Source organism: Procambarus clarkii, unplaced genomic scaffold, assembly GCF_040958095.1.
Source record: "Procambarus clarkii isolate CNS0578487 unplaced genomic scaffold, FALCON_Pclarkii_2.0 HiC_scaffold_105, whole genome shotgun sequence".
Lineage (NCBI taxonomy): Eukaryota > Metazoa > Arthropoda > Malacostraca > Decapoda > Cambaridae > Procambarus > Procambarus clarkii.
In genome coordinates, this window is record NW_027189138.1 from 187568 (window position 1) to 215224 (window position 27657).

General features: G+C 44.2%; 1 protein-coding gene across 1 annotated transcript; it reads right to left on the reverse strand.

Annotated features, from left to right (window-relative positions):
- Positions 1-9328: 9328 nt before the first annotated feature.
- Positions 9329-27593, reverse strand: LOC138360287 (hematopoietic prostaglandin D synthase-like). The gene is made up of 2 exons (XM_069320203.1): positions 27420-27593; positions 9329-9507 (listed from the first exon to the last, which is right to left on the reverse strand). Exons 1-2 carry the CDS (start codon positions 27550-27552, stop codon positions 9344-9346), a joined length of 297 nt encoding a protein of 98 aa, XP_069176304.1. The 5' UTR covers positions 27553-27593; the 3' UTR covers positions 9329-9343.
- Between the last annotated feature and the right edge of the window lie 64 nt (positions 27594-27657).

The window sequence follows — 27657 nt, forward strand, 5'->3', positions numbered from 1 at the left end:
TAATAAGTTTTACGAAACGTGCTCAAGTGTCGCGTCAGACTAGAAATAAAAATGAATTTTGGAGAATTGATTTTTGAATTACCTCGATCAGTGAAAAGAAATCTACGAAAGATTGAGAAAATTCGTGTTAGAATTATTAATCTTACTTTTTCGGTCATATTTATTAATATATGTCTACAGGAAAGACTGCTACCAAAATATACTAATATATATATATATATATATATATATATATATATATATATATATATATATATATATATATATATATATATATATATATATATATATATATATATATATATATATATATATATATATATATATGTATCACGTTATGTATATGTCACGTTATGTCCAGACCGAGTGAGATGGCCCGGAAAGTGGAGTTGGAGATTCTGTTGGACGACATATTCAACCTCGAGACACAAAAGAAGGTCACCACCAACATACCTTACAAGCAGAACTTATTGCAGAAGGAGGAAAGAATCGAGGCAACTACAGAAACACCATACTGTCCCCCGAGCTCAAAGCGGCAGCTAAGAGCCTTCGTGAGAACAAGGGGATAGTTGTCAGGAGAGGTGACAAGTCGCCAATATACGTCATTCTTAAACAAGACGAATATCTGGCGAAAATGAACCTCATACTCTCTGACCAAACTAAATTCCAAAGGGTAACGAACGACACTACAGCCGAATTGAAAGCAAAGGTCAACAAATTGATCGAAACTGTGAACGCCAAGAAATCCGGACTCCACCTGCCAAAGATTATTGGGGAATATAAACCTGGATATGCGTATGGAAATGTCAAGACACACAAGCCTGGAAACCCACTTCGGCCAATCATCAGCCAGATACCCACACCCACGTACAGACTGGCGAAATGACTCAACGGCTTGCTGACTCCTTATGTTCCTTGCGCCTCCAGCCTGAAGTCTCCAAAGGAATTTGTTGACTTACTGCGGGGAAGACGGGCCACAGGGATAAAAGCCTCGTTGGACGTAGAATCACTGTTTACCAACGTACCTGTGGATGAAACAATCGGGATGATAGCCGACAGAGTGTATCGTGATCTGGCCTGTACTCCTCTTGACATACCAGAAAATATTCTAAGGAAACTACTCCAAGCTTGTACTAAAGAGGCACCCTTCTTGAGCCCGGATGGACACATGTATAAGCAAGTAGATGGGGTCGTCATGGGTTCTCCCCTAGGTGTTCTGTTTGCAAACTTCTACATGGGTACCATCGAGCAAAAAGTCTTAGTCGACATGACTTGAAACCGGCCATATACTGCAGGTATGTTGACGACATTTTTACACAGGTACCTGATGTCAGACATCTGCAGGAGCTGAAGGAGGCATTTGAGCAGAATTCTGTGTTGCGTTTCACTTACGAGATGGAGAAGGATGGGAAGCTGCCCTTTCTAGATGTAACAGTCATGGAAAGGAGCGGAGTTTTCCACACTGCAGTTTACACTAAGGAAACAAACATAGGAATGTGCTTGAATGCCAACAGTGACTGCCCAGACAGGTACAAGAGGAGTGTTGTTAACGCTTATGTCGACCGTGCTCTCAGCCACAGCTCAGAATGGAAGCAAGTCGACGAAGAACTCTGTAGGGTAAGGCAGGTCCTAGTCAACAACGGCTTCTCCAATGGTTTCGTGGAAGACATCATAAGAAGGAAAGTGAAACGCCATGCAACCTCTAAAGAGACAACTAACACAACACCTATACCCCCTATTAGACTATTTTACAGAAACTTCTTTTCCACAGCTTATAAAACGGAGGAAAGGGTCCTGAAAGATATTGTTAGTAGAAACGTTATCCCTTCAGACAAAAATCAGAAGATACAACTGACAATTTACTATAAAACCAAAAAAAGGCCAGCCTACTCATGAGAAACTCTCCAGACACAAAGCAGAACGCTTTAAAAGAGACCAACGTCGTCTATGCCTTCAAATGCCCTCTTGGGGACTGTAAGCCTCAAAAAACTCCGTATATAGGCAAGACAACAACATCTCTTTCCAGGCGTTAACGATGCATAAGTAACAGGGCTCCATTAAGGAACATATAGTCTCTTCCCACAACCAAACTATCACCAGAGAAATCTTAGCAAACAACACAGAAATCATCGATAGATACAGCGATAGCAGGCGGCTTGACGTCTGTGAGGCACTACACATCAAGAAGTCAACACCAGCAATCAACAGCCAATTAATGCACAACTATATTCTACCCACTTCAAGATTCCGCTCCAATATAGAAGCATCAAGAAATATGGGCCAATAAAAATAGGTCTTCTGCAGTTACCTACCTTTAATACCCATTGTTTCGTGTTCTGTCTTGTGTAAAAAGTTTATTTTCACCTCATCCAAAACTATTGTAACATGTCACCTCATCCAAATGTAGGTATAAAAAACTCGAAGATGTTTAAGCTCTATTCAGTTAAAGTTGTGTGTGTGTGTGTGTAAACTAAAGTCTTTGAAAATGTAATATATATATATATATATATATATATATATATATATATATATATATATGTCGTACCTAGTAGCCAGAACGCACTTCTCAGCCTACTATGCAAGGCCGAATTTGCCTAATAAGCCAAGTTTTCATGAATTAATTGTTTTTCGTCTACCTAACCTACCTAACCTAACCTACCTTTTTCGGCTACCTAACCGAACCTAACCTATAAAGATAGGTTAGGTTAGGTTAGGTAGGGTTGGTAACGTTTGGTCATATATCTACGTTAATTTTAACTCCAATAAAAAAAATTGACCTCATACATCATGAAATGAGTAGCTTTATTATTTCATAAGAAAAAAATTAGAGAAAATATATTATTTCAGGAAAACTTGGCTTATTAGGCAAATTCGACCTTGCATAGTAGGCTGAGAAGTGCGTTCTGGCTACTAGGTACGACATATATATATATATATATATATATATATTATATATATATATATATATATATATATATTTATATATTATATATATATATATATATTAATATTATATATATATATATATATATATGTTTCATTGAATATGACCGCATATTCTGTATTTATTATTTTCTGGTTTAGGGCTTCTATCCCTCTAACTATTTTCTTAGCATCAGGGCTTAATTGAAATAGGAGTTCTCCAAAACTCATTTTCGTACTTTTAAGGTGAAGAAAAGAAGTGATTTACTATAGAGTGTATTACACTTATTTGTATAATTTGCACGACGTTTCGAACCTCCATGGTTCATTCTCAAGTGAACAGATCTTACAATACTAGTTGATTTTATACCCGCATTAGGTCAGGTGATAATACAATGAAGGTGAAAACATGGGGGGATACATAAGGGATAAACATAGGGGCTGCAGAAGGCTTATTGGCCCATACGAGGCATCTCCTATCTAAACACAAAGATTAATCCAGTGTAATTGGCCTGTTATGTTGGACATTGTCTTCTGTGTTGGCATCGATATGTTCTTGTCTTGTCCTTACTCTCATGGTGGGTAGAGTAAATAGTTCCGTGATTTGGGTGTTCATGGTAGGTCGCTCTATTCTTATGTGAATTGCCTCAAGAGTTTGTAATCTTCTTGAATCTTGGGTTTTGTCTATTATGCAAGTATTCTTGTTCAACATTTCTCTTGTTAGAGTAATGTCATGGGCTTGTCTCATGTGATTCCTAGGGGCACCAGATTGAAGATGGCATGTCAAACGCCTCGTCAGCTTGGTAGACGTCATACCTATGTACTTACATTGAAGGTTACATCCTTCGTGGGGGCAAGTGTACATGTATACAACGCTTGACTGCTGTAGAGGGTTCTCCGTCGGCTTCGGGCTGTTTTTGATAAGGAGTTTGTGTTTGAGGAGGAGTGATTTTCTTTATTTCTGCCCCGCCCCTCAAGCCTAAACATTTGCACTGGAGGGTAGATCGACGGTCTCGCTACATGCAGGTCGGCGTTCAATACCCGACCGTCCAAGTGGTTGAGCACAATTTCTTCCCACTCTCCCATCCCAATTCCCTATCTAGAGCCTTCCCAGTCCTATATAGTCGTAATGGCTAGGCACTTTACCCTGATAAGTCTTTAAGTCGCCACCCCCAACTCAAAAAAAAAATTCCATTTGAGTTACTAGAATTAATATTAGTATATTATATTAAGAACATGAATTACTGACATAGTTATTTTAGTTAATGTTAGGTTAGGGTAAGTTAAGATAGCATATGTAGGTTAGATTTGGTTCTATTTCTTCGTTAGTTTTTAACTAAAATTATTAACAAAAATCATTTATAATATAATGGAAGCTTAATCATTTCATAAGAATTTTTTTTTACCTAAACGAGGATACAGAGTGTACCTGTAATGGGTGATGACATTAACCTTTACTAACGTAGAGAGTACCTTGTGGTGGGTGCTGACCTTACCTAAACCAAGATATTGAGTATACCTGTAATGGGTACTGACCTAATCTTAATTAAGCTGCAGAGTCTACCTATAGTGGGTACTGACCTTACCTAAACTAAGGTACAGAGTATACCTGTGGCAGGTACTGACCTTACCTAAACTAAGGTACAGAGTATACCTGTGGCAGGTACTGACCTTACCTAAACTAAGGCACAGAGTATACCTGTGGCAGGTACTGACCTTACCTAAACTAAGGTACAGAGTATACCTGTGGCAGGTACTGACCTTACCTAAACTAAGGCAGAGTATACCTGTGGCAGGTACTGACCTTACCTAAACTAAGGCACAGAGTATACCTGTTGCAGGTACTGACCTTACATACCTACCTTGCGGCTAACCTTTTGATGGTTCCGGGATCAATGGCCCCGTGGCCCGGTCTCCGACCAGGACTCCCGGTTGGTCGTCAGGTCAACCTGGCTGTTGGATACCGGCTGCTCACAGCCTGACGTATGAATCACAGCCTGGTTAATCAGATATTACTTGGAGGTGTTTGTCGAGTTTTCGCTTAAAGACTGTGGGAGGCCGGCCAGATATGGTCCTTATGTGTAGTGGTAGAGTGTTGAACCGTCTCGGGCCTCCGTTATTGATAGAGTTCTCTCTCAGAGTACGTATTGCACCTCTGCTTTCAACGAGGGTATTTTACACATCCTGCCATGCCTTCTGGTTTTGATGTGATGTAATCACCGTATTCAGATTTGGAGCCAGTCCCTTTAAAATATTCCACGTGTTGATTATTATGTATCTCTTGTCTGCGCTCTAGAGAATACAGATTTAGAACTTTGAATCGGTCCCAATAATTTAGATGACTTATAGAGTGGATCCAACAGTAAATGATTTCTGTACGCTTTCCAGGTCAGCCATTTCTCTGCCTCTGAATGAGGATGTCGATGTGCAACAATATTCCACCCTAGAGAGCACGCGATCGTGTCTTGAAAAGTATCATTGGTATGGCATGCCCTGTTTGAACGGTCCTTTTAATCCAACCTGTCATTTTTCTTGCAGTCGTGACAATTACTTTATTGTGCTCTTTAGAGGTAAGGTTTTTGACATGATTACTCCTTGATCCTATATATTGATTTTTCTTTCAATAGAGTGATTTAATTCCGTTTTTATATATGGTTTCAGTGTTAACATTTTCCTGTTTTCCATAACGCAGGAAAACTATGGTAGAAAATGTAACTAACATCCCTAATCTAAGGTACAGAGTATACCTGTAGTGGGTCCTGACCTTACCTATAAACTAAGGCACAGAGTATACCTGTAGTGGGTACGGACCTTACCTAAACTAAGCCACAGAGTATACCTGTAGTGGGTCCTGACCTTACCTAAACTAAGGCACAGAGTATACCTGTAGTGGTTACGAACCTTACCTAAACTAAGGCACAGAGTATACCTGTAGTGGGTACGAACCTTACCTAAACTAAGGCACAGAGTATACCTGTAGTGGGTACGGACCTTTCCTAAACTAAGGCACAGAGTATACCTGTAGTGGTTACGAACCTTACCTAAACTAAGGCACAGAGTATACCTGTAGTGGGTACGAACCTTTCCTAAACTAAGGCACAGAGTATACTGTAGTGGTTACGAACCTTACCTAAATTAAGGCACAGAGTATACCTGTAGTGGGTACGGACCTTACTTAAACTAAGGTAGAGAGTATACCTGTGGTAGGTAAACCACAGGTACTTTACCTAAACTAAGGTAAAGTAACTTGTGGTAGGTACTGACCTTACCCAAACTAAGGTAGAGCGTATACCTGTGGGCGGTAAACCCCAGGTACTTTACCTAAAATAAGAAAGAGAGTATACGTGTGGTGGGTACTCGCCTTATCAGAGACAAACCATTGTTTCTCGCTCAGCCGCTTTTCAAGGCGCGTCATGAAGGGATCAATGTTGTTAGTGAAGTAATCATCCTTCAGCTGCTTCTGCTCGTCACTCTTGTCTGGGGAGCTGCCACACCAACCATAATTTGTTTTACTTATATATATATATATATATATATATATATATATATATATATATATATATATATATATATATATATATATATATATATATATATATATATATATATATATATATATAAACTTTAGACACACAACACCCACCAGGGGACTTGAACCCTGGCCACCAAGATGGCAGGTACGCAATTATACCCACTGCACCATACTCAGAGCCCTAAAGAGGTGGGAATTCTGGGGTATTTAACTCCCAAACAACCCATCCTCTCCAGGCAATGGTATAGTGAGGGGCCATTGACGTTTTCCATTAAGCCCTGTTATATGGGAGAACACCTTTGTTTGGGAGTTAAATACCCTAGAATTCCCATCTCTTTAGGGCTCTGAGTGTGGTGCAGTGGGTAAGTGCGTACCTGCCATCTTGGTGGCCAGGGTTCAAGTCCCCTGGTGGGTGTTGTGTGTCTAAAGTTTATATATATATATATATATATATATATATATATATATATATATATATATATATATATATATATATATATATATATGTCGTACCTAGTAGCCAGAACGCACTTCTCAGCCTACTATGCAAGGCCCGATTTGCCTAATAAGCCAAGTTTTCCTGAATTAATATATTTTCTCAATTTTTTTTCTTATGAAATGATAAACCTACCCATTTCATTATGTATGAGGTCAATTTTTTTTTATTTGAGTTAAAATTAGCGTAGATATATGACCGAACCTAACCAACCCTACCTAATCTAACCTAACCTATCTTTATAGGTTAGGTAGCCGAAAAAGTTAGGTTAGGTTAGGTTAGGTAGTCGAGAAATATTTAATTCATGAAAACTTGGCTTATTAGGCAAATCGGGCCTTGCATAGTGGCTGAGAAGTGCGTTCTGGCTACTAGGTACGACATATATATATATATATATATATATATATATATATATATATATATATATATATATATATATATATATATATATATATATATGTGTGTGTGTGTGTGTGTGTTTACTAGTTGTGTTTTTACGGGGGTTGAGCTTTGCTCTTTCGGCCCGCCTCTCAACTGTCAATCAACTGTTTACTAACTACTTTTTTTTTTTTTTTTCCCACACCACACACACACACCCCAGGAAGCAGCCCGTGACAGCTGACTAACTCCCAGGTACCTATTTACTGCTAGGTAACAGGGGCACTTAGGGTGAAAGAAACTTTGACCATTTGTTTTCTGTTTCCTGTGCGGAATCGAACCCGCGCCACAGAATTACGAGTCCTGCGCGCTATCCACCAGGCTACAAGGCCCCCTATGTGTGTGTGTGTTGTGTGTCGTACCTAGTAGCCAGAACGCACTTCTCGGCCTATTATGCAAGGCTCGATTTGCCTATTAGGCCAAGTGATTTTCTTTATTCCCCCCAAAAATACAATTGGTGTATTTGAATTATTATTATTATATTATACTAGGAACATAAATTATTGCCTTAGTTATGTTAGTTTAGGTTTGGGTAAGATAAGTTAGGTTAGTTTAGGTTATATATCTACGTTAGTTTAAACTTAAATTAAACAAAATGAACTCATATGAAATAAAATGGATAGCTTTATCATTTCATAAGAAAAAAATTAGAAAAATAAATAAAATTCAGGAAACGTGGTCTATTAGACAAATCGGACCTTGCATAGTTGACCATTTATTTATATATGCGAACAAACTTGAATGGTTCCCAAGCCAATATGCACACCTTAGAGGGATTTAAACCCAGACAGAGAGGATCACATGCACTGTGGCATATCAAGTACTTTAGCCGCTAGACCACAACTGACTGTTCAAAAGTGTTGGTAGTCGTGGACGATTTCTCCAACACCCGACAGTGTTTGGTGGTCAACTTGGTCACAGATATTTCATTAAATCACCTCATTTGTTGGGGCCACGTGAGCAACACAAATGTAAACCAGCCTGAATGGTTCACAAGCCAAATATACAACCGAAAACTCCACACCCCAGAAGGATTCGAACCCAGACTTTTCGGTTGCATATATGCTTGGGAATCATTCAAGCTTGTTTGCATTTGTGTTGCTAACATGGCCCCAACAAATGATCTCCCTAACCCCTCCCACTCCCTCCTCCCTCCTACTTCTCCCTCATTCCAAACCCCCGCCCATCCCCTCATTCCTACACCCATCAACTCCCTACTCTCCCTCACTCCCTACTCTCACCAACCCCCTCCCTTCCTATTCCCACCAACTCTTACTCACTCTCTACCCCCACCCACTACCTATCCCCCACCTACTCTTCCCACTCTCTACCCCTACCCACTACCCCCCCTCGCTCTCTATCCCCACCCACTACCCCCTTCACTCTCTACCCCCCTCACCACCTACCCCAACCCACTCCACCTCACTACCTACCCCACCCACTCCCCCTCCCTCCCTACCCCCGACCTCTCCCTTTAACTCCTAACCCCAACCCTCTGCCAACCTCCACCTATTCACTCTCACTCCCTCTCCTCACCCGCTTCCCCTCACTTCCTACTCCCATACAATCTCACTCACTCCTTACCACCACCCACTCCCCCTCACTCTCTACCCCACCCACTCCCCCCCTCACTCCCTACTCCCACCAAATCTGCATCACTTCCTACCCCCATCTATCCCTCACTCCTTACCTTCACCCACTTCCTATCTCTACCCACTCCCGCTCACTCCCTACCGCAACCCACTCTCTCTACCCCACCCACTTCCTCTTATTCCCTACTCCCACCCACTCTCTGCTGCTACCTACCCCACCACAAACATTGAGTACAACTACCAGCTCTGCACAGTTCGGCTCAACAGTTTGTGAACCTCAGCCAGCCTAACTTCACAACTCTTGACATTTTTAAAGTCAATAAAAGGCAATATACCCTCCGTGCCAAATGCTGTGTGCCTCCATTAACAGTTCGAAGCAGTGTCGGCAAGAGCGTCACAAAAAGCAGCTTCCAGGTCATCTTCCGGCACGAGTCCGGCTTTCTTGGCAGCGAAGCGAGCGATGGCCAGTGACTGGGGCAGCGTCTTACCGTCAACAATCAGTACCGGCAATTTGCCTCCTTCCGTAGCTGGACAAACACACGCAAGATAAGGTCATTATGGAGATCATTGTGAACAGTAAAATATAATGTATAACGTTAAATAAATAGCTTAAGTTAAGATAAAAGTACAAATAACTTCGTGGGTATTTATGTTTGGGGAGTGCAGATGTTCAGCCCTTGAGAGAACGTTTGACACATCACCGACAACATGTTATCATACATACAGATTCGAGAACCGCCATTGAAACCTTGCAACAAGAACACATATGTGATAACATACATCTGATCACAAATGTCATATCATTAATGCAAACACTCAAACGACAAGGCCGAAGGGTACTTATCAACTGGGTGCCAAGTCATGTGGGAATAATAGGAAATGACATTGCAGACGAAGCTGCAAAACTTGCAACTAAGAGAAGAAATGTAGACATTTATATACCACAGACTCTATCACAGATTAAGAAAGTAATTAGAAACAAAGCAAAGCAAAAGATGTACAGTGACCACAACACAGCAGTTGTAACATCAGGATCTGCGGGTTGGTACAAAAATTCAACCAACTACGAACCCCTTAGTTTGATGAAAGGGAGCAGTAGAGCAACAGAAGTACACTTACATCGCATCAGGCTTGGATACCCATGTGTATGGGAAATAGGCTTACAGGCTCCGAAGATGAGTGGAAATGTCAACACTGTGGAGAAATGCCTGACAGACCACTGGAACATTATTTAACACAGTGCACAGTTACAAACCCATTAAGATTTCAACTTAGATTCCACAGATCAGAAGAAGTTGTTAAACATATGGCAAAATCTTTCTGAAGCGACCATACGAGTCTTAAATACTCATACTCCGCCCAAGTAAAACAGAAACAAGCAACACTTAGTGGGGCCAGCCAGAGGCTTAGGGCACGTGCAGGAATATCCCTGCAAAAAAAAAAAAAAAATGTTTGACACATTTCAAGATCATGTTCATTGTTCAGAGTCTTAGATCACAGGATAATGAAAGTGTCAATAACATATTAAGGTAAATAGAAGAGTTGTGATTCCGTGTTGAATTGAAAGTAATGAACTCAGCATGAGGATTACAGTACTGGATCATCTAACTTTGGAGATATTTTATTCAAATATTCAACAACAACAACGATGACAGCTACAACAAGCCGATGGTAGTGAATGACACACCATAATCTTCTCTGAAACAAACATAAGATCAGCAGATAAGTTTAAATGGATCATCTAGGCTGCCCGCACCCACAAAGAACACCGCATAAGAGCAAATTTGCAGGTAGCAGCGTCATTGTACGGGTGGGTGGAGACAGAGCCATGAAGTTCATCACAGAGAATGAGCAGGCGTATGAAGGTAAGAGTTTAAAGCTGTTGAAAGCAAGTCTCCGTGGTGTAGTGGTAAGACACTCGCCTGGCGTTCCGCGAGCGCTATGTCATGGGTTCGTATCCTGGCCGGGGAGGATTTACTGGGCGCAATTCCTTAACTGTAGCCTCTGTTTAACGCAACAGTAAAATGTGTACTTGGATGAAAAAACGATTCTTCGCGGCAGGGGATCGTATTCAGGGACCATAGGATTAAGGACTTGCCCGAAACGCTACGCGTAATAGTGGCTGTACAAGAATGTAACAACTCTTGTATATATCTCAAAAAAAAAAAAAAAAAAAATAGATTAGACGGACCAAAATTATTAAGAACTACAGTATTCATGCTGATGTTAGGTATATTCAAGAGCTTCCCCAGACCATCTGGGCCAAGAGCAACATGGGACCTGGGAGAGTGCCAAAAAAATCAAGCAATTGCTCCGTGATTACAGTACCGGGCATAGGGCCATGCAGAGTGGAACTATATATCTGGCAGCTCGTTCTTATGCAGCAAATGCCAACGGAAGATCCACAGAACCTGGCAATGTGATAGCCAAATTAGGTGAGGGTGTTGCACAGCTTTCACGACACTAAACTATGTCTGGAAAAGACTAATGATGGTGTCCCTGAAACACCCAAATGTGTCAACTTCAAGCAATCCCACTATGCCTGGAATCGATATTGCAGAATGGGACCTATTTGGCATTGCCCAACACATTAACCGATTCAGGTTTCCAGGTGAATCAGTAAATAGAGTAACCCAGGGTTAGGAGGGCAATCAGGCCTGGGGCATTGGCATGAGCAGTGTAGATCACCACCACCACTTCCCTATCCCTGAGGTCTACCCACCTCTTTCCCTTGCCAGGAACCCACCCACCCACACTTCAAACCCTACCCATGGTGCCACCCTCCCCCTCCCCCGTACCAATGAACAAGACCTCTCCACCGTCTCCATCTACCTCCCCTTCCCTTCCAAGCACTCCAGCCAACACCACTTACCAAAGAGCCGGCCACCATCCTGACCCCCAGGAGACCGTCACTCTGGCTTGTGTCAACGCATATTAGACATATGATACAAGCTCACTCAGTCGTCCACCAAATATTGCAAAAAACAAACGGAACTTGAGAAAGCCCTCTGCCAGATTAAGACGACTCAGGACCAAATCCTAAAAATCCAAATCCTGTTGCAAGATGATGCAACACATCTCCTGACTCCAGAGCTTTGTGTTAGATAGAGAAGAACCGCCATCATCAATCTACTGGAACTTAGTGAATCACCACGTGGGAGGCGACGACGGCACCCCGTCATCCATACATTGTCCTTATTCACCTGGTTGTGTGAGCCGGAGGCTGACTGGTAGGTACCCTCTCTGGTCAATTATTCTGGTGTACAGAGTGAGGTAAAATATGATCAAATTCTTGTTCAGTATATCATATATAGTTAAAAATTCAAAGTGGCTCATTCCGGGTAGAAGTTGACACTTACAGGACCCTCGTGACACATGCACGCACACGCACGTACGTATGCATGCACACACGCATGCACATGCAAAACACACCACACACACACACACACACACACCACACACACACACACACACACACACACACACCTGCCCCCACCCAACCCTCCCTCCTCCCCCACCCCATTCTGACCCTGACACCCCTTCCCCATTCCCATCATGTCCCCCCTCCCACCTTTCCCCCCTCCCCCTTCATCCCATACCCTCCCTATCCCTCCCCCCCTCACCCCGTATCCTCCATGTCCCCCCTATCTCCTTAACCCCCACCCTACCTGTCCCCCCTTCCCTTAAACCCCCCCGCATCCCAAAATCCTCTGAGACCCTGCAAACCACCTCACAGATCCTCTCACCCACGGAACAGCTTCCCACATTAGCAGAATGCTCGCCAAGAAAGGGACATGAAAATGAACAGAAGAAAGTGAGCTTCAAGGCGATGTACACTAACATAGATGGGATTTCAAATAAAACAAGTGAACTTGGAGAATGGGCACTAGAAGAAAACCCAGATATAATAGCACTCACAGAAACTAAGTTAACGAAAATCATAACAAACGCAGTGTTTCCACAGGGCTACTATGTAGTGAGGAAAGAGAGAGAAGGGAGAGGAGGAGGTGGTGTAGCTTTGCTACTAAGGGAAGGTTGGAGTTTCGAAGAGATGGTAATTCAGAACTGTGAAGGTTTCAGTGACTACATATCAGGCACCATAGCAACTGGAGGACAGAAAATTATAGTAGTAGTGATATATAACCCCCCAACGAATGTCAGAAGACCCAGACAGGAATATGATAGAAACAACTGACCACCATCAATATAATAGAGAGAGCAGCTTCTGTGGCTAGCAGGAACGGATCCAGACTTCTAATCATGGAGACTTCAACCATGGAAGATAGATAGGGGAACAGAGACCCACATGGAGGCCAGACACAGGAGAGCTAAGCTGCTGGATGTGGCAACAAGAAACTTTCTAAGTCAACACGTCAAGGGACCGACAAGAATGAGAGGAGGGATGAACCAGCCTTGCTTGATCTGATATTTACCCTAAATGAGTCGGATATAAGGGAAGTTAAGTTGGAAGCCCCCTTGGGAATGAGTGATCATAGTGTATTGAGCTTTGAGTACCTGGTGAGCTGGGAATTATCACCCCCAAAAAAAGAACTGGGAACCAATGGGCTGGCGTACCGAAAGGGAAACTATGAGGAAATTAATAAATTCCTATGGGATATACACTGGGACACAGAAACTCGGAACCAAGTCCGTACAAGAATGATGGACTATGTCCCCAAAAATGTCAGGAGGCTGTAAGCAGGTTTGTCCCATCCCAACAGGAAAAAACAGAGAAGCAAAGGAAGAATCCGTGGTTTAACCCTTGCACTGCTCACCTATTTTCGGCAAAACGTCTTGGTGCAATTGTCAAGGACATATTTTTGTTATTTTTACAAATGTTCAGGTAAATTTAATGTCAAAATGTTTCCAAGTCAACTATTTCCATTTCAAAACACAAATAGTAATGAAAACATTAAAAAAACATTAAATATAGCCAAATTAAAAAACAAAAAGCACAACTCTCTGAGCGCCTAAAGGCGCTTTGCGCAGTGCAGTGGTTAATAAGGAATGTATGAAAGCAAAGGAGCTGAACAAAGGGCATGGAGGAACTTCCGTAATAACAGAACACCAGAAAGTAGAGAGAGATACCAGAGAACCAGGAACGAGTATGTCAGTGTGAGAAGAGCAGCTGAGAAAAGGTATGAAAATGATATAGCTAATAAAGCCAAGACCGAACCAAAGTTACTACACAGTCACATCAGGAGGAAGACAACAGTGAAGGAACAGGTGATGAAACTTAGGGTGGGCGAGGACAGGTACACAGAGAATGACAAAGAGGTGTGTAAAGAACTCAACAAAAGGTTCCAGGAGGTCTTTACAATAGAACAGGGAGATGTCGCGGCGCTAGAAGAGGTGGCAGCAAACCAGGTGACCTTGGATAGGTTCGAAATTACAAGAGATGAGGTCAAGAAGCACCTATTGGAGCTGGATGTGAGAAACGCTGTTGGGCCAGATGGAATCTCGCCATGGGTATTGAAAGAGTGTGCAGGAGCACTTTGCCTACCACTCTCCATAGTGTATAGTAGGTCACTGGAAACGGGGGACCTACCAGAAATATGGAAGACTGCTAATGTAGTACCAATATACAAAAAGGGTGACAGACAAGAGGCACTGAACTACAGGCCAGTGTCCTTAACTTGTATACCATGCAAGGTGTGGAGAAGATTGTGAGAAAAAGACCTAGTAACACATCTGGAGAGAAGAGACTTCGTGACAACCGTCAACATGGGTTCAGGGAGGGTAAATCTTGCCTTACAGGCTTGATAGAATTCTACGATCAGGTGACAAAGATTAAACAAGAAAGAAAGGGTGGGTGGACTGCATTTTTTTGGACTTTTGGGAAGCCTTTGACACAGTACCCCATAAAAGGTTGATGCATAAGCTGGAGAAACAGGCAAGAGTAACTGGTAGGGCGCTCCAGTGGATAAGGGAGTACCTGAACAATAGGAAGCAGAGAGTTACAGTGAAGGGAGAGACCTCAGACTGGCGTGAAGTCACCAGTGGTCCCACAGGGCTCTGTACTTGGACCTATCCTGTTTCTGATATACGTAAATGATCTCCCAGAGGGTATAGACTCATTCCTCTCAATGTTTGCTGACGACACCAAAATTATGAGAAGGATTAAGACAGAAGAGGACAGCTTGAGGCTTCAAGAAGACCTGGACAAGCTGCAGGAATGGTCGAACAAATGGCTGTTAGAGTTTAATCCAAGCAAATGTAATGTAATGAAGATAGGGGTAGGAAGCAGGAGACCAGATACAAGTTATCATTTGGGAGATGAAATATTTCAGGTCAGAGAGAGAGAAAGACCTGGGGGTTGATATCTCGCCAGACCTGTCCCTGAAGCTCATATCAAGCGAAATTAAACCTCACTTCGCTGGAAGACAGAAGAGTTAGGGGGGGGACATGATCACCACATTCAAGATTCTGAAGGGAATTGATAGGGTAGATAAAGACAGGCTATTTAACACAAGGGGCACACACAAGGGGACACAGGTGGTGGAAACTGAGTGCCCAAATGAGCCTCAGAGATATTAGAAAGAACATTTTTAGTGTCAGAGTGGTTGACAAATGGAATGCATTAGAAAGTGATGTGGTGGAGGCTGACTCCATACACAGTTTCAAGTGTAGATATGATAGAGCCCAATAGGCTCAGGAATCTGTACACCTGTTGATTGACGGGTTGAGAGGCGGGACCAAAGAGCCAGAGCTCAACCCCTCCAAACACAACTAGGTGAGTACACACACACACACACACACACACACACACACACACACACACACACACCACACACACACACAACCACATATATATCCACACACTTCTGGATATAAGTTAACAAATGGAAACGAACCTCAAGGGAAATATTTGGCTCATGTGCGAACTAGTTTCTGGCACCCAAGTGTGAAAAAAACACTACGCCCTACACCGGAGAACTACCTCCCCTTCTCTCACCCCCACCACCCCCCACCATAGCACCAACAGTACACACACAGCCTCTCTCTCTCTCTCTCTCTCTCTCTCTCTCTCTCTCTCTCTCTCTCTCTCTCTCTTCTCTCTCTCTCTCTCTCTCTCTCTCTCTCTCTCTCTCTCTCTCTCTCTCTCTCTCTCTCTCTCTCTCTCTCTCTCTCTCTCTCTCTCTCTCTTTCCTCCTTCTCTCTCTCTCTCTCTCTTCTCTCTCTCTCTCTCTCTCTCTCTCTCTCTCTCTCTCTCTCTCTCTCTCTCTCTCTCTCTCTCTCTCTCTCTCTCTCTCTCTCTTCTCTCTCTCTCTCTCTCTCTCTCTCTCTCTCTCTCTCTCTCTCTCTCTCTCTCTCTCTCTCATAGGGAAAACATGGCAGGGACACAAACTCGGGGTGACAAACGCAGGAGGACTATCACGGCTGGAACAAACTCAGAGGATGGAGTGGAACAGGAAGCCTGGATGAAGGGAGTATTCCAGCACATGTGGAATGAATTAAGTGAAGGACTGAGGGTAATGAGGGAGACAGTAGCCAACCTGCAAGATGATCTAAGGGCAGCAAAGGAGGAGATAAGATGCCTGAAGGAGACTCCTCCGCAATACCAGGCACAAACCGTATCTCAGGGAGATGGGAATGCTACTGTGGAAGGGACCTCCACAACACAGCTCTCATTTGCTGAAATGCTTCAGGGCTCTTAAAAAGATCCCTGAAGCTAGGTCCGCAGTTAGGGAAGTTGCCATGGAAGTGGCTTCCTCTCAGGAAGCAGCAAGATGTACTAGTCGGCTGATAGAGAGAAAAAGAGCAGTAGTAGTAGCAGGCATTAAAGAGCAAACAGTGACCAGCCCAAAGGAGTGGAGAGACTAGGACAAAAACATAGTTACCGAGATCCTTAAAGAGGTAAGGATGGAGGGAACTGACCAAAATGTTGAAAAGGTTTCCAGGTTTGGAAAGTACAACAAGGACAGAGACCGAATGATAAAGGTGGTATTCATGAGCGAGATCACAAAAGAGGAACTGTTAGCAAGGAAGAGCAGTCTAGTAAATGTACAGAAGTTCAAAAAAGTATTCCTGCAGAGGGATATGACAAAGGAAGAGAGAAGGCAGGCAGCAGATACAAGGAAAGAGCGCAGGGAGAGAGAAAGGGATCAGAGAACCACAACCCCAAACCCTACAATCCCAGAGGAGAGTGGGGAACCCTCCTCAAACAGTGCAACAGCCGGAGCACCACCCCCATTCTACCCAACAGACACCCAACCTGCCCCATCCCCTGTCAGCCCCCCACTAAGTACCCTCATAGGGCACCCTCCCCCCCCCACCAACCCCCTACTCCCAATCACCCCCTCCTCCAACTCACCCCTCTCCCCAGGACCTCAATTCTCCCCCATCACCCAAGCCCTCCCTTCTCCCACATGCCCTCCCGTCTCTCCCACCTCCAAGCTCTCCGTTCTCCCCCACCCCCCTAAGCCCCCCACTTTCCCCTACCCCACCTAAGCCTTCCCCTCTCCACCACTCCCCTAAACCCTCCCCTCTTCCTCACCCACCTCAGCCTTCCCTTCCCCCCCCCCAACGCCCCCCAAGCCTTTCCCCTTTTTCTGCCTCCCCAAGCCCCCCTTTCTCCCCGATCCCCCAAGCCTCTCCTTCCCCCATGCTCCCCCAACCCTCCCCTCTCACCCCCCCCCAAACCCTCCCCTTCTCACTCTCCCCCCAACTCTCCCCCTCTTACTCTCCCCCTCTCACCCCCCCTACTTTCCCCCTCTCACCCCCTACCCTCCCCCTTTTACCCACCCCCCGCCCTTCCTCCTCCACCAGTCTCCCTGCACCACATCCTCCCAGCTCCCGCTCACCCCAGATCCCACAGATATCCCCCCCACCCCTGAGGAGATACAGAAGAGAGTCAGTTTCAAGGTAATGTACTCGAACATAGATGGGATCACAAGCTAGGCAAGTGAACTAAGAGAAAGAGCACAGGAAGTGAACCCAGATGTAATCGGACTCGCTGAAACCAAACTCGCAGGAATCATAACGAATGCCGTGTTTCCCCAGGAGTACACAGTAATAAGGAGAGGGAAGGTAGGGGAGGAGGCAGAGTGGCCCTACTCATGAGACAGGAATGCAGTTTTAAGGAGATAGCTATCCTTGGCTGTGAGGATTTCAGAGACTACATAGCAGGCACCATAACAATGGGAGGACCAAGAATAGTAGTAGCAGTAATATACAACCCTCCACCAAATGACAGAAGACCCAGTCAAGAGTATGAAAACAACAACATGGCAGTTAACACTATAATTGAGAAGGCAGCCTCTGCTGCATGTAGAAATTGATCCCACCTGCTCATCATGGCGACTTCAATCACGGAAGGATTGACTGGGAGAACAAGGAACCGCATGGAGGCAAGGATACATGGAGAGCCAAACTATTGGAGGTGGTGACTAGAAACTTTTTAACCCAGCATATCAGAGAACCCACAAGGATGAGAGGAAATGACGAACCAGCGAGACTCGACCTAGTCTTCACTCTGAACGACTCCATTATAAGAGAAATCGGTTTTGAGGACCCAGTAGGAATGAGCGACCACAGTGTCCTGGTGTTTGAGTACCTGATTGAAGAAGGATTATTGAACTCGAGGAGGGATACCGAAAACAAAAGGTTGCCATACCGAAAGGGAAACTATGACGGGATAAGAAAATTCCTAACAGATATAGCATGGGAAACAGAGCTCAGGGGAAAGATGGCCCAAGGCATGATGGACTACATCACGCAGAAATGCAAGGAAGCAGCAAACAAGTTTGTCCCAGTCCAAAAGGAAAACAGTGAGATGAAGATGAGAAACCCATGGTTTAATCAGAGATGTAGGCTAGCTAAGCAGCAAAGTAAAAGTGCATGGAGAAACTATAGGAATAACAGGACACTGGAGAGCAGAGAAAGATACCAGAGTGCAAGGAATGAATATGTCAGGATGAGAAGAGAGGCAGAAAGACAATACGAAAATGACATCGCAAGCAAGGCAAAGACTCAGCCTAAATTGCTGCATAGCCACATCAGGAGAAAAACAACAGTAAAGGAACAGGTTATGAAATTAAGGATAGGGGCAGAAGGATTCACTACAAACGACAAGGAAGTGTGTGAGGAACTGAATAAGAATTTCCAGGTCTTCACCTTAGAGCAAGGAGAAATTCCAGAGATAAGAGAGGGAATAGTTAACCAGGAACCACTGGATGAGTTTGAGATTACCAGCGGGGAAGTACGGAAGTGTTTACTAGAGTTGGATGTGACAAAGGATATAAGTCCAGATGGAATCTCTCCTTGGATACTAAAGGAAGGAGCAGAAGAACTGTGCCTGCCACTCTCCATAGTGTATAACAAATCACTAGCAACAGGGGAACTGGCAGAAATTTTTAAAGCAGCTAACGTAGTCCCGATAGACAAGAAGGGGATAGACAGGAGGCACTGAACTACAGGCCAGTGTTCCTAACCTGCATACCATGCAAGCTGATGGAGAAGTTTGTGCGAAGGAAGCTAGTGGAACATCTGGAGCGAAAGAACTTTGTAACACAGCATCAACATGGGTTCAAGAATGGCAGGTCCTGCCTCACAGGGTTACTTGAATTCTACGACCAGGCAAGAAATAGAAGGGTGGGCAGATTGCATATTTTTGGATTGTCAGAAAGCCTTTGATACAGTGCCACACAAGAGGCTAGTAAAAAAGTTGGAGATGCAGGCTGGAGTGAAAGGGAAGGTACTCCATTTGATAATGGACTACCTAAGCAACAGGAGACAACGAGTCAGTGTGAGGGGTGAGGTCTCAGATTAGCGAGACGTTACAAGTGGAGTCCCGCAGGGGTCAGTCCTTGGACCTATACTGTTTCTGATATATGTAAATGATCTCCCAGAGGGTATAGACTCGTTTCTCTCAATGTTTGCTGATGATACAAAAATTATGAGGAGGATTGAAACAAAGAATGATAGTAGGAGGCTACAAGATGACCTAGATAGACTGAGTGAATGGTCCAACAAATGGCTGTTGAAGTTCAACCCGAGTAAATGCAAAGTAATGAAACTAGGCAGTGGAAACAGGAGGCCAGACACAGGATACAGAATAGGAGATGAAGTACTTAATGAAACGGACAGAGAGAAAGATCTAGGAGTTGATATTACACCAAACCTCTCTCCTGAAGCCCACATAAAAAGAATAACGTCTGCGGCATATGCGGGGCTGGCTAACATCAGAACAGCGTTCAGGAACCTGTGTAAGGAATTATTCAGAATCTTGTACCCCACATATGTAAGACGAATCCTAGAGCATGCGGCCCCAGCATGGAGCCCGTACCTTGTCAAGCACACGACAAAGCTGTAAAAAGTTCAGAGGTATGCTACTAGACTAGTCCCAGAACTAAGAGGCATGGGTTACGAGGAAAGGCTGCGGAAAATGCACTTTACGACACTGGAAGACAGAAGAGTAAGGGGAGACATGATCACAACCTACAAAATCCTCAGGGGAATCGACCGGGTAAACAAGGATACACTATTCAACACTCGTGGTACGCGAATAAGGGGACACAGGTGGAAACTGAGTACCCACACGAGCCACAGGGACGTTAGAAGGAACTTTTTCAGTGTCAGAGTTGTTAACGCATGGAATGCATTTGGCAGTGATGTGGTGGAGGCTGACTCTATACACAGTTTCAAATGTAGATATGATAGAGCCCAGTAGGCTCAGGAATCTGTACACCAGTTGATTGACTGTTGAGGGGCAGGACCAAAGAGCCAAAGCTCAACCCCCGCAAGCACAAATAGGTGAGTACACATACAGCAAACACACTTAATATAAACAAACAAAAGCACAAGAAAAACCAGGACGTTTTTTTTCCTCAGCCAGGGAAAATGATGGAGGGACATCACTACACACATGGACAGGGGAGAATGGTGGATACTACCTTTAAATGGCTCAACCAGACATTAGGGGGATTCGGCAGAGACCTGCATAAATGCAATTATTAATACAGATCCAAAGGAGTGAGTTAGAGGAAGCCAGAGAGAAGATAAAGGGACTCAGGGAAAATCAGAATTCAAACCAGTATAGGGTATGCATCCTCCTGGAAACAGGGAACGAAGCTGATGGAAGGCTCCTTCCAGGGGGGACTCTCTTTTGCAGAATACTGCAGAACAGCCCAAGTGCCAAGGCCGCTTTAGATGCAGCAGCTATGATAGCAGCTACCTCACAGGAAGGTGCAAAATGCACTGAACAAATGCTGGAAAGGAAACGAGCAATTATAGTTGTAGGAGTACAGGAACCAGAGGGATCCAATCGGGAGGAGTGGTGAAGGAGGGACCGAACAACTATGACAGAGATCTTGGAGGGACTGGATATGGAAGATCCAAATGGCAACATAGAGAAGGTTTTCAGGCTGGGCATCAACAAGAAGGAAAGGAAACGATTGATAAAGGTAGTGCTCACGAACGAGGCAACAAAGGAGAAAATCCTATCCAGGAAGAGCAGACTTGTGAGGCTAGGGGGGGATACGAGGACGTCTTTCTGCAAATGGACATGACAAGGGAGGAGAGAAGGAAAGCTGCAGAAGCAAGAAGGAGATGCAGAGAAGGGGTGGGGATATGGGAGCCACAGGACTCAGCTCAGTGTCTCAAGGAACCTCAGAAGGGAGTGGGAATCCCCCCACCAGCAGGCCAGCACCCCCAGGGAAGATTGTAACAGAAGCCTCCCACCAACAAACCCCTCAGCCATCCCCCACCAACCACCTGCACCTCCGCAGACAGTAAAGTCCCCCTTCAGACCATGCCCCCAAGTTCCCTGACAGCAGACCCCCATGTTCCCCCCCCATACCCCTTTTCTTCTCCAACCCCTACCGCAGACCCTCGCTGTTCCTACACCTCATGCCCTTCCCTGTTTCTCCAACCTGTGCCCTTCCCAGTTTCCCACCACAAGCTCTCCTCCCTACCCCACCCCCTCCCTCCCCTCCCCAACCCCTAACCTCCCTGTCAACCCACCCCAGTCTACTCTGCATACCCCAACCCGTGACAACCCACCACATGCCCCTCCAGGTCCCCCATCCCATGCCCCACTAACCCCCAACCCTGGATCCCCTTAGCCACATCACGTCAGACCCCCCTATTCCCCCCTGTTCCAGATCCTCCCAGCCCCCCTCAAACCCCAGACCCCCCAGGTTCTCCTTCCTAGGTTCACCCATCCCAGACATCCCTTGCCCCCCAACTCCAGTGGAATCAACAGAAACTGAGTATGGACAGAAGAGAGTCAGCTTCAAGGTCATGTACTCGAACATAGATGGGATTACAAACAAGGCCAGTGAACTTAGGGAAAGAACACAAGATGTAAACCCAGATGTAATTAGACTCACAGAAACAAAACTCTCAGAAATCATAAGGAAGGGGGGGGGGGGGGTTTCACCAGGACTACACTAATAAGAAAAGAGAGGGAATGAAGGGGAGGAGGCGGAGTGGCTCTACTGATGAGAAAGGAATGGAGTTTCGAGGAGATGATTATTCCAGGCTGCGAAGGGTTCAGAGACTTCATCACAGGCACCATGACGATGGGAGGACCAAGAGTAGTAGTAGCAGTGATATATAACCCACCACCAAATGAAAGAAGACCCAGGCAAGAGTATGACAGAAACAACATAGCAGTTAACATTATCATTGAGAGAGTAGCCGCTGCTGCCTGTAGAAATCGATCCCATCTGCTCATCATGGGGGACTTTAATCATGGAAGGATAGACTGGGAAAAAACAAAGAACCACATGGAGGTGAGGAAACATGGAGAGCGAAACTGCTGGAGGTGACGACTAGAAACTTTTTAAGTCAGCATGTCAAGGGTCTCACGAGAATGAGAGGCAATGATGAACCAGCAAGACTCGACTTAGTATTCACTCTGAACGATTCAAACATAAGGAAAATTGATCGTGAAGCCCCCGTGGGTATGAGTGATCACAGTGTACTGTTTTCTGAGTATCAGGTCGAAGAAGGGTTAATATACTCAAGGAAGGGATCAGAAAGCAAGAGGCCGGCATTCCGGAAGGGAAACTATGAAGAGATGAGAAAATTTCTAACTGAAATAGCTTGGGAAACAGAGCTCAGAGGAAAGACGGTTCAAGACATGATGGACTACATCACACAGAAGTGTATGGAGGCAGCAGACAAGTTCGTCCCAGTCCAAAAGGAAAAACATGAAATGGAGATGAGAAGCCCATGGTTTAATCAGAGTTGCAAGCTAGCAAAGCAGCTAAGTAAAAGGGCGTGGAGAAACTATAGAAACAACAGAACACTAGAGAGCAGAGAAAGATACCAGAGCGCCAGGAATGAATACATCAGGGTGAGAAGAGAGGTAGAGAGGCAATATGAAAATGACTTAGCAAGCAGGGCAAAGAATCAACCCAAACTGCTGCATAGCCCACATCAGGAGGAAAACAACAGTGAAGGAACAGGTAATGAAACTGAGGATAGGGGCAGAAAGATTCACTACAAATGACAAGGAAGTGTGTGAGGAACTCAATAAGAAATTCCAGGAAGTCTTCACACCTGAGCAAGGAGAAGTCTCAGAGATAAGGAAGGGAACATCAACCCAGACACCACTAGAGGAGTTTGTGATTACCAGTGAGGAGGTGAGGAAGCACCTGCTAGATTTGGACGTGACAAAGGCTATAGGCCCGGATGGAATCTCACCATGGATTCTAAAGGAAGGAGCAGAAGCTCTGTGCCTAACACTCTCCATAGTGTACAAGAAGTCACTGGTAACAGGTGAACTGCCAAAAATTTGGAAGACGGCCAATGTGGTCCCAATATACAAGAAAGGTGATAGGCAGGAGGCACTGAGCTACAGGCCAGTGTCCCTAACTTGCATTCCATGCAAGATGATGGAAAAGATTGTGCGAAAAAAGCTAGTGGAACATCTGGAGCAAAGGAACTTTGTAACACAACATGAGCATGGGTTCAGAGATGGCAAATCATGCCTAACAGGATTAATTGAGTTTTATGACCAGTCAACAAAGATCAGGCAAGAGAGAGAGGGCTGGGCAGACTGCATATTTCTGGACTGCCAGAAAGCTTTTGACACAGTACCACATAAGAGACTAGTGCACAAACTAGAGATGCAGGCAGGAGTGAAAGGGAAGGTATTCCACTGGGTAAGAGAGTACCTAAGCAACAGGACACAGCGAGTCACCGTGAGGGGTGAGGTCTCGGAGTGGCGGGGAGTCCACCAGTGGAGTCCCACAGGGATCAGTCCTTGGACCAATACTGTTTCTGATATATGTAAATGATCTCCCAGAAGGAATTGACTCCTTCCTCTCGATGTTTGCTGATGATGCAAAAATTATGAGGAGAATCAGGACAGAGGAGGATAGTATTAGGTTACAAGATGACCTAGACGAACTGAAGGAATGGTCCGACAAATGGCTACTAAAGTTCAACCCAAGTAAATGTAAGGTAATGAAACTAGGAGGAGGAACTAAGAGGCCAGTCACTGGATACCGAATGGGAGATGAAGTCCTTCACGAAACGGACAGAGAGAAGATCTGGAGTTGATATCACACCAAACCTGTCTCCCGAAGCCCACATCAAAAGAATAACATCAGCGGCCTATGCGAGGCTGGCTAACATCAGAACTGCTTTCAGAAACCTGTGTAAGGAATCCTTCAGAACCTTGTATACCACATATGTAAGGCCAATCCTGGAGTATGTGTCCCCCAGCATGGAGCCCGTATCTAGTCAAGCACAAGACGAAGCTGGAAAAAGTTCAGAGGTATGCCACTAGGCTAGTCCCAGAACTAAGAGGCATGAGATATGAGGACAGACTACGTAAACTGCACCTCACGTCGCTAGAAGACAGAAGAGCTAGGGGAGACATGATCACCACATACAAAATTCTCAGGGGAATTGACAGGGTGGACAAGGATGGATTATTTAACACGGGTGGCACACGCACAAGGGGACACAGGATGAAGCTGAGTACCCAAATGAGCCACAGAGAGTGTGGAACTCTGGACCCCCTCAAGAAGGAGTCTTAAGCTCCACACTATTTGACATACTTATGAACGCCATTGCAAATATTGAAATTCCGGAAGGAACACAACAAGTGGGGTATGCAGATGATGTCCTAATACAGGCCAAACCTTGGGAAAAATTAAACAGTCCATTGATCTCCTTGTAAGGAAATGTGTTGAACTTGGTTTCACTCTCTCTTCATAAACAAGACAAAAGCATAGTCTCATCACAAGCGCGGAGATAATGAAGAACTACAAGTTAATGATGTAAAACTTGAGTGGGTTGACTATTATCGGTGCCTTAGTGTCACTGTCGGCTCTAACAAGGGGAAGAAAGAGCACCTCAACCAATTTATAGTAACATGTAAAATTCGACTTAGGGCACTGAAAGCTGTGACCTGGAATGGCCATGGAGCATCTATTGCCGTTTTTTTAAATGATGTACGAAATGTGTGCTCCTTCGTAAACTATGGCACACCAGTTTTGTGGACTCGTTCCCAAAGTGTGATGAACAAATTTGAAAGCAACCAAAAGGAAGCCATGACACTCATTCTTGAAGTCCCAAGAACTGCCAAAACATCTAATCTACGGGAGGAGTTCTCTCTCTCTCGACTGTTAAAAAGCACAATTAAGGAAATGAATGCGGAGCTTGCCATTAAGATAGCCAGAGATCCCCCTTACAAAGATATTGCCAAGAAAAAACTGAGTTCTTTGCTATTTAGAAGGAAACAGGAAAATAAAAAAACTGGCATCACAGATCAGTCTGCTGCCTCGAAGAACTTCACCTGTTTGAGCAAGCCCGTGAGCTTATGCTTGAGAGAGATTACCTCCCTGGGAGGATGACCCATGTAGGATTATCATCAATTAAATGACAACGAAAAAGTCTAACATGATACCAAAGGAAATGTGGCACAGGTATCTTAAGGGAATTTATAAAGAATTTATTAAGCCGGAAATGAATTAGATCTAATATACACTGATGGGTCATCTAATCCTGTAAATGGAATGGCTGGTGCTGCATACAATGTAAATAGGAATAATGTCTTCCAACGCAAAAACGAAGAAAAAGCTCGCATTGAGAACTATGCCTCTTCAATGCAAGCGAAGCTAACTGCCATTGTTATGGCGTTCGTATTTCTTGAACGAAGAACTAATGGTGCAGTGATCTACACTGATACACAAGCAGCGCTACAGAGCCTTAGTAAAAACGGGCACAAAATTTTGCGATAGTCGCTGAAATCAAGAGAGTTGTGAGAGTACTAACCAATCAGGGAAAAGGCGTAGAATTTCTGTGGATCCCCTCCCATGTTGGAATCTGTGGAAATGAACGAGCAGATGTGCTGGCTGCTGTAGGCGCTAAAGGAGACCATATGGAATACTACATATTCAAGACTCTTCTACTAATTAGAGGTATTATCAGGCAATATCATCGTGACAAGGTAACTGAGGAAAGGAGTATAGAAGAACAAGTCAGTGAATCTGTACGCTGGAACAATATGGTTGCTGCTGGCAATTCCAATCTATTTGGACGAAGAAGAGGTGGCCACGGGAGAGAATCAGTAATATTAAGAACTCGTCTTGGATACAAATATCCGTGGAGATTCAGAATAGAAACAACAGTTGAGCAGAGCAGTTGCAGAATCTGTAGCGAGAGTGATGGACACCGCATTGACCACTACCTGAGAGAATGTGAACATCTAAGAGTCATTTGAAATATGGGTAGAATAATAAACCCCAGAAATATGGGTAGAATAATAAACCCCAGAAATATGGGTAGAATAATAAACCCCAGAAATATGGGTAGAATAATAAACCCCAGAAATATGGGTAGAATAATAAACCCCACATTGTTTGAGTTAGAAAAACACTATTTGTCAAATATAGCTACTGTTCTAAGAGATTCCCCCCCTTTTGTACCAGCACAATAACGAAAGATTTTTAAAGGTTGACAATGTCAATCTTCTTGTTTGAGAAGCTGTTCACTTGAGATATTTAAGCTCGTGCCAGTCTTGGTTCAAGTGACAGGATGGACAACCCAACAAGTTTTCTTGCAGTTGGGGGGTATTGAACATGCTGCTATGACTGAATGTCCACTCACAGGATGAGTGCCTCTGCCCAATAAATTCGCCCCACAGGGAAAAATTTAAACTGTATACTTAATTCATGGATATTCTAGGTTTGGGAAATGCATGTTCAGCTCTCGATATAACGTTTGACAATTCTCTAGATCATGCTCAATATCCAGAGTTATAGATCACAGGATATAGAAAGTGTCAATATCATTTTAAGGTAAATAAAAGGGTTGTGATACAGGGTTGAAATGAACATAATGAACTCAACATGAGTCTTATAGTACTGGAACATCTAACTTTTCAGATATTTAATTCAACTTTTTGTAGGATATATTTTGTTTGTCATAGTTCAGTTAAATGCTGCTAAACTAATGACAAATACTAATTAAAACTTACTTTTCTTCCTCTCCGGCCAGTCCTCCTTCTCGATGCGCTCGTCAGTGAAGGGGATGCCGCCATAGGCGAAGATCCACCTGACCAGCTCGGCGCGGCCCGCGGTGTTGAAGTAGACCAGTTTGTACTCTGGCATGGTGGTGTTGTTGTGGTCCTGTTAACGGGAGAGAACAACAGTTGAGGGTCTGTACGTCAGCCCGTGGTGGTTGTGGGTGGGGGGGGTGCACGTCAGCCCGTGGTG

Coding starts and splice junctions, on each gene's coding strand:
- LOC138360287 (XM_069320203.1), bottom strand. CDS start 27,552: ATGCCAGAGTACAAACTGGTCTACTTCAACACCGCGGGCCGCGCCGAG. Junction 9,508..27,419: donor CTGGCCGGAGAGGAAGAAAA/GTAAGTTTTAAT, acceptor GTGTTTGTCCAG/CTACGGAAGGAGGCAAATTG.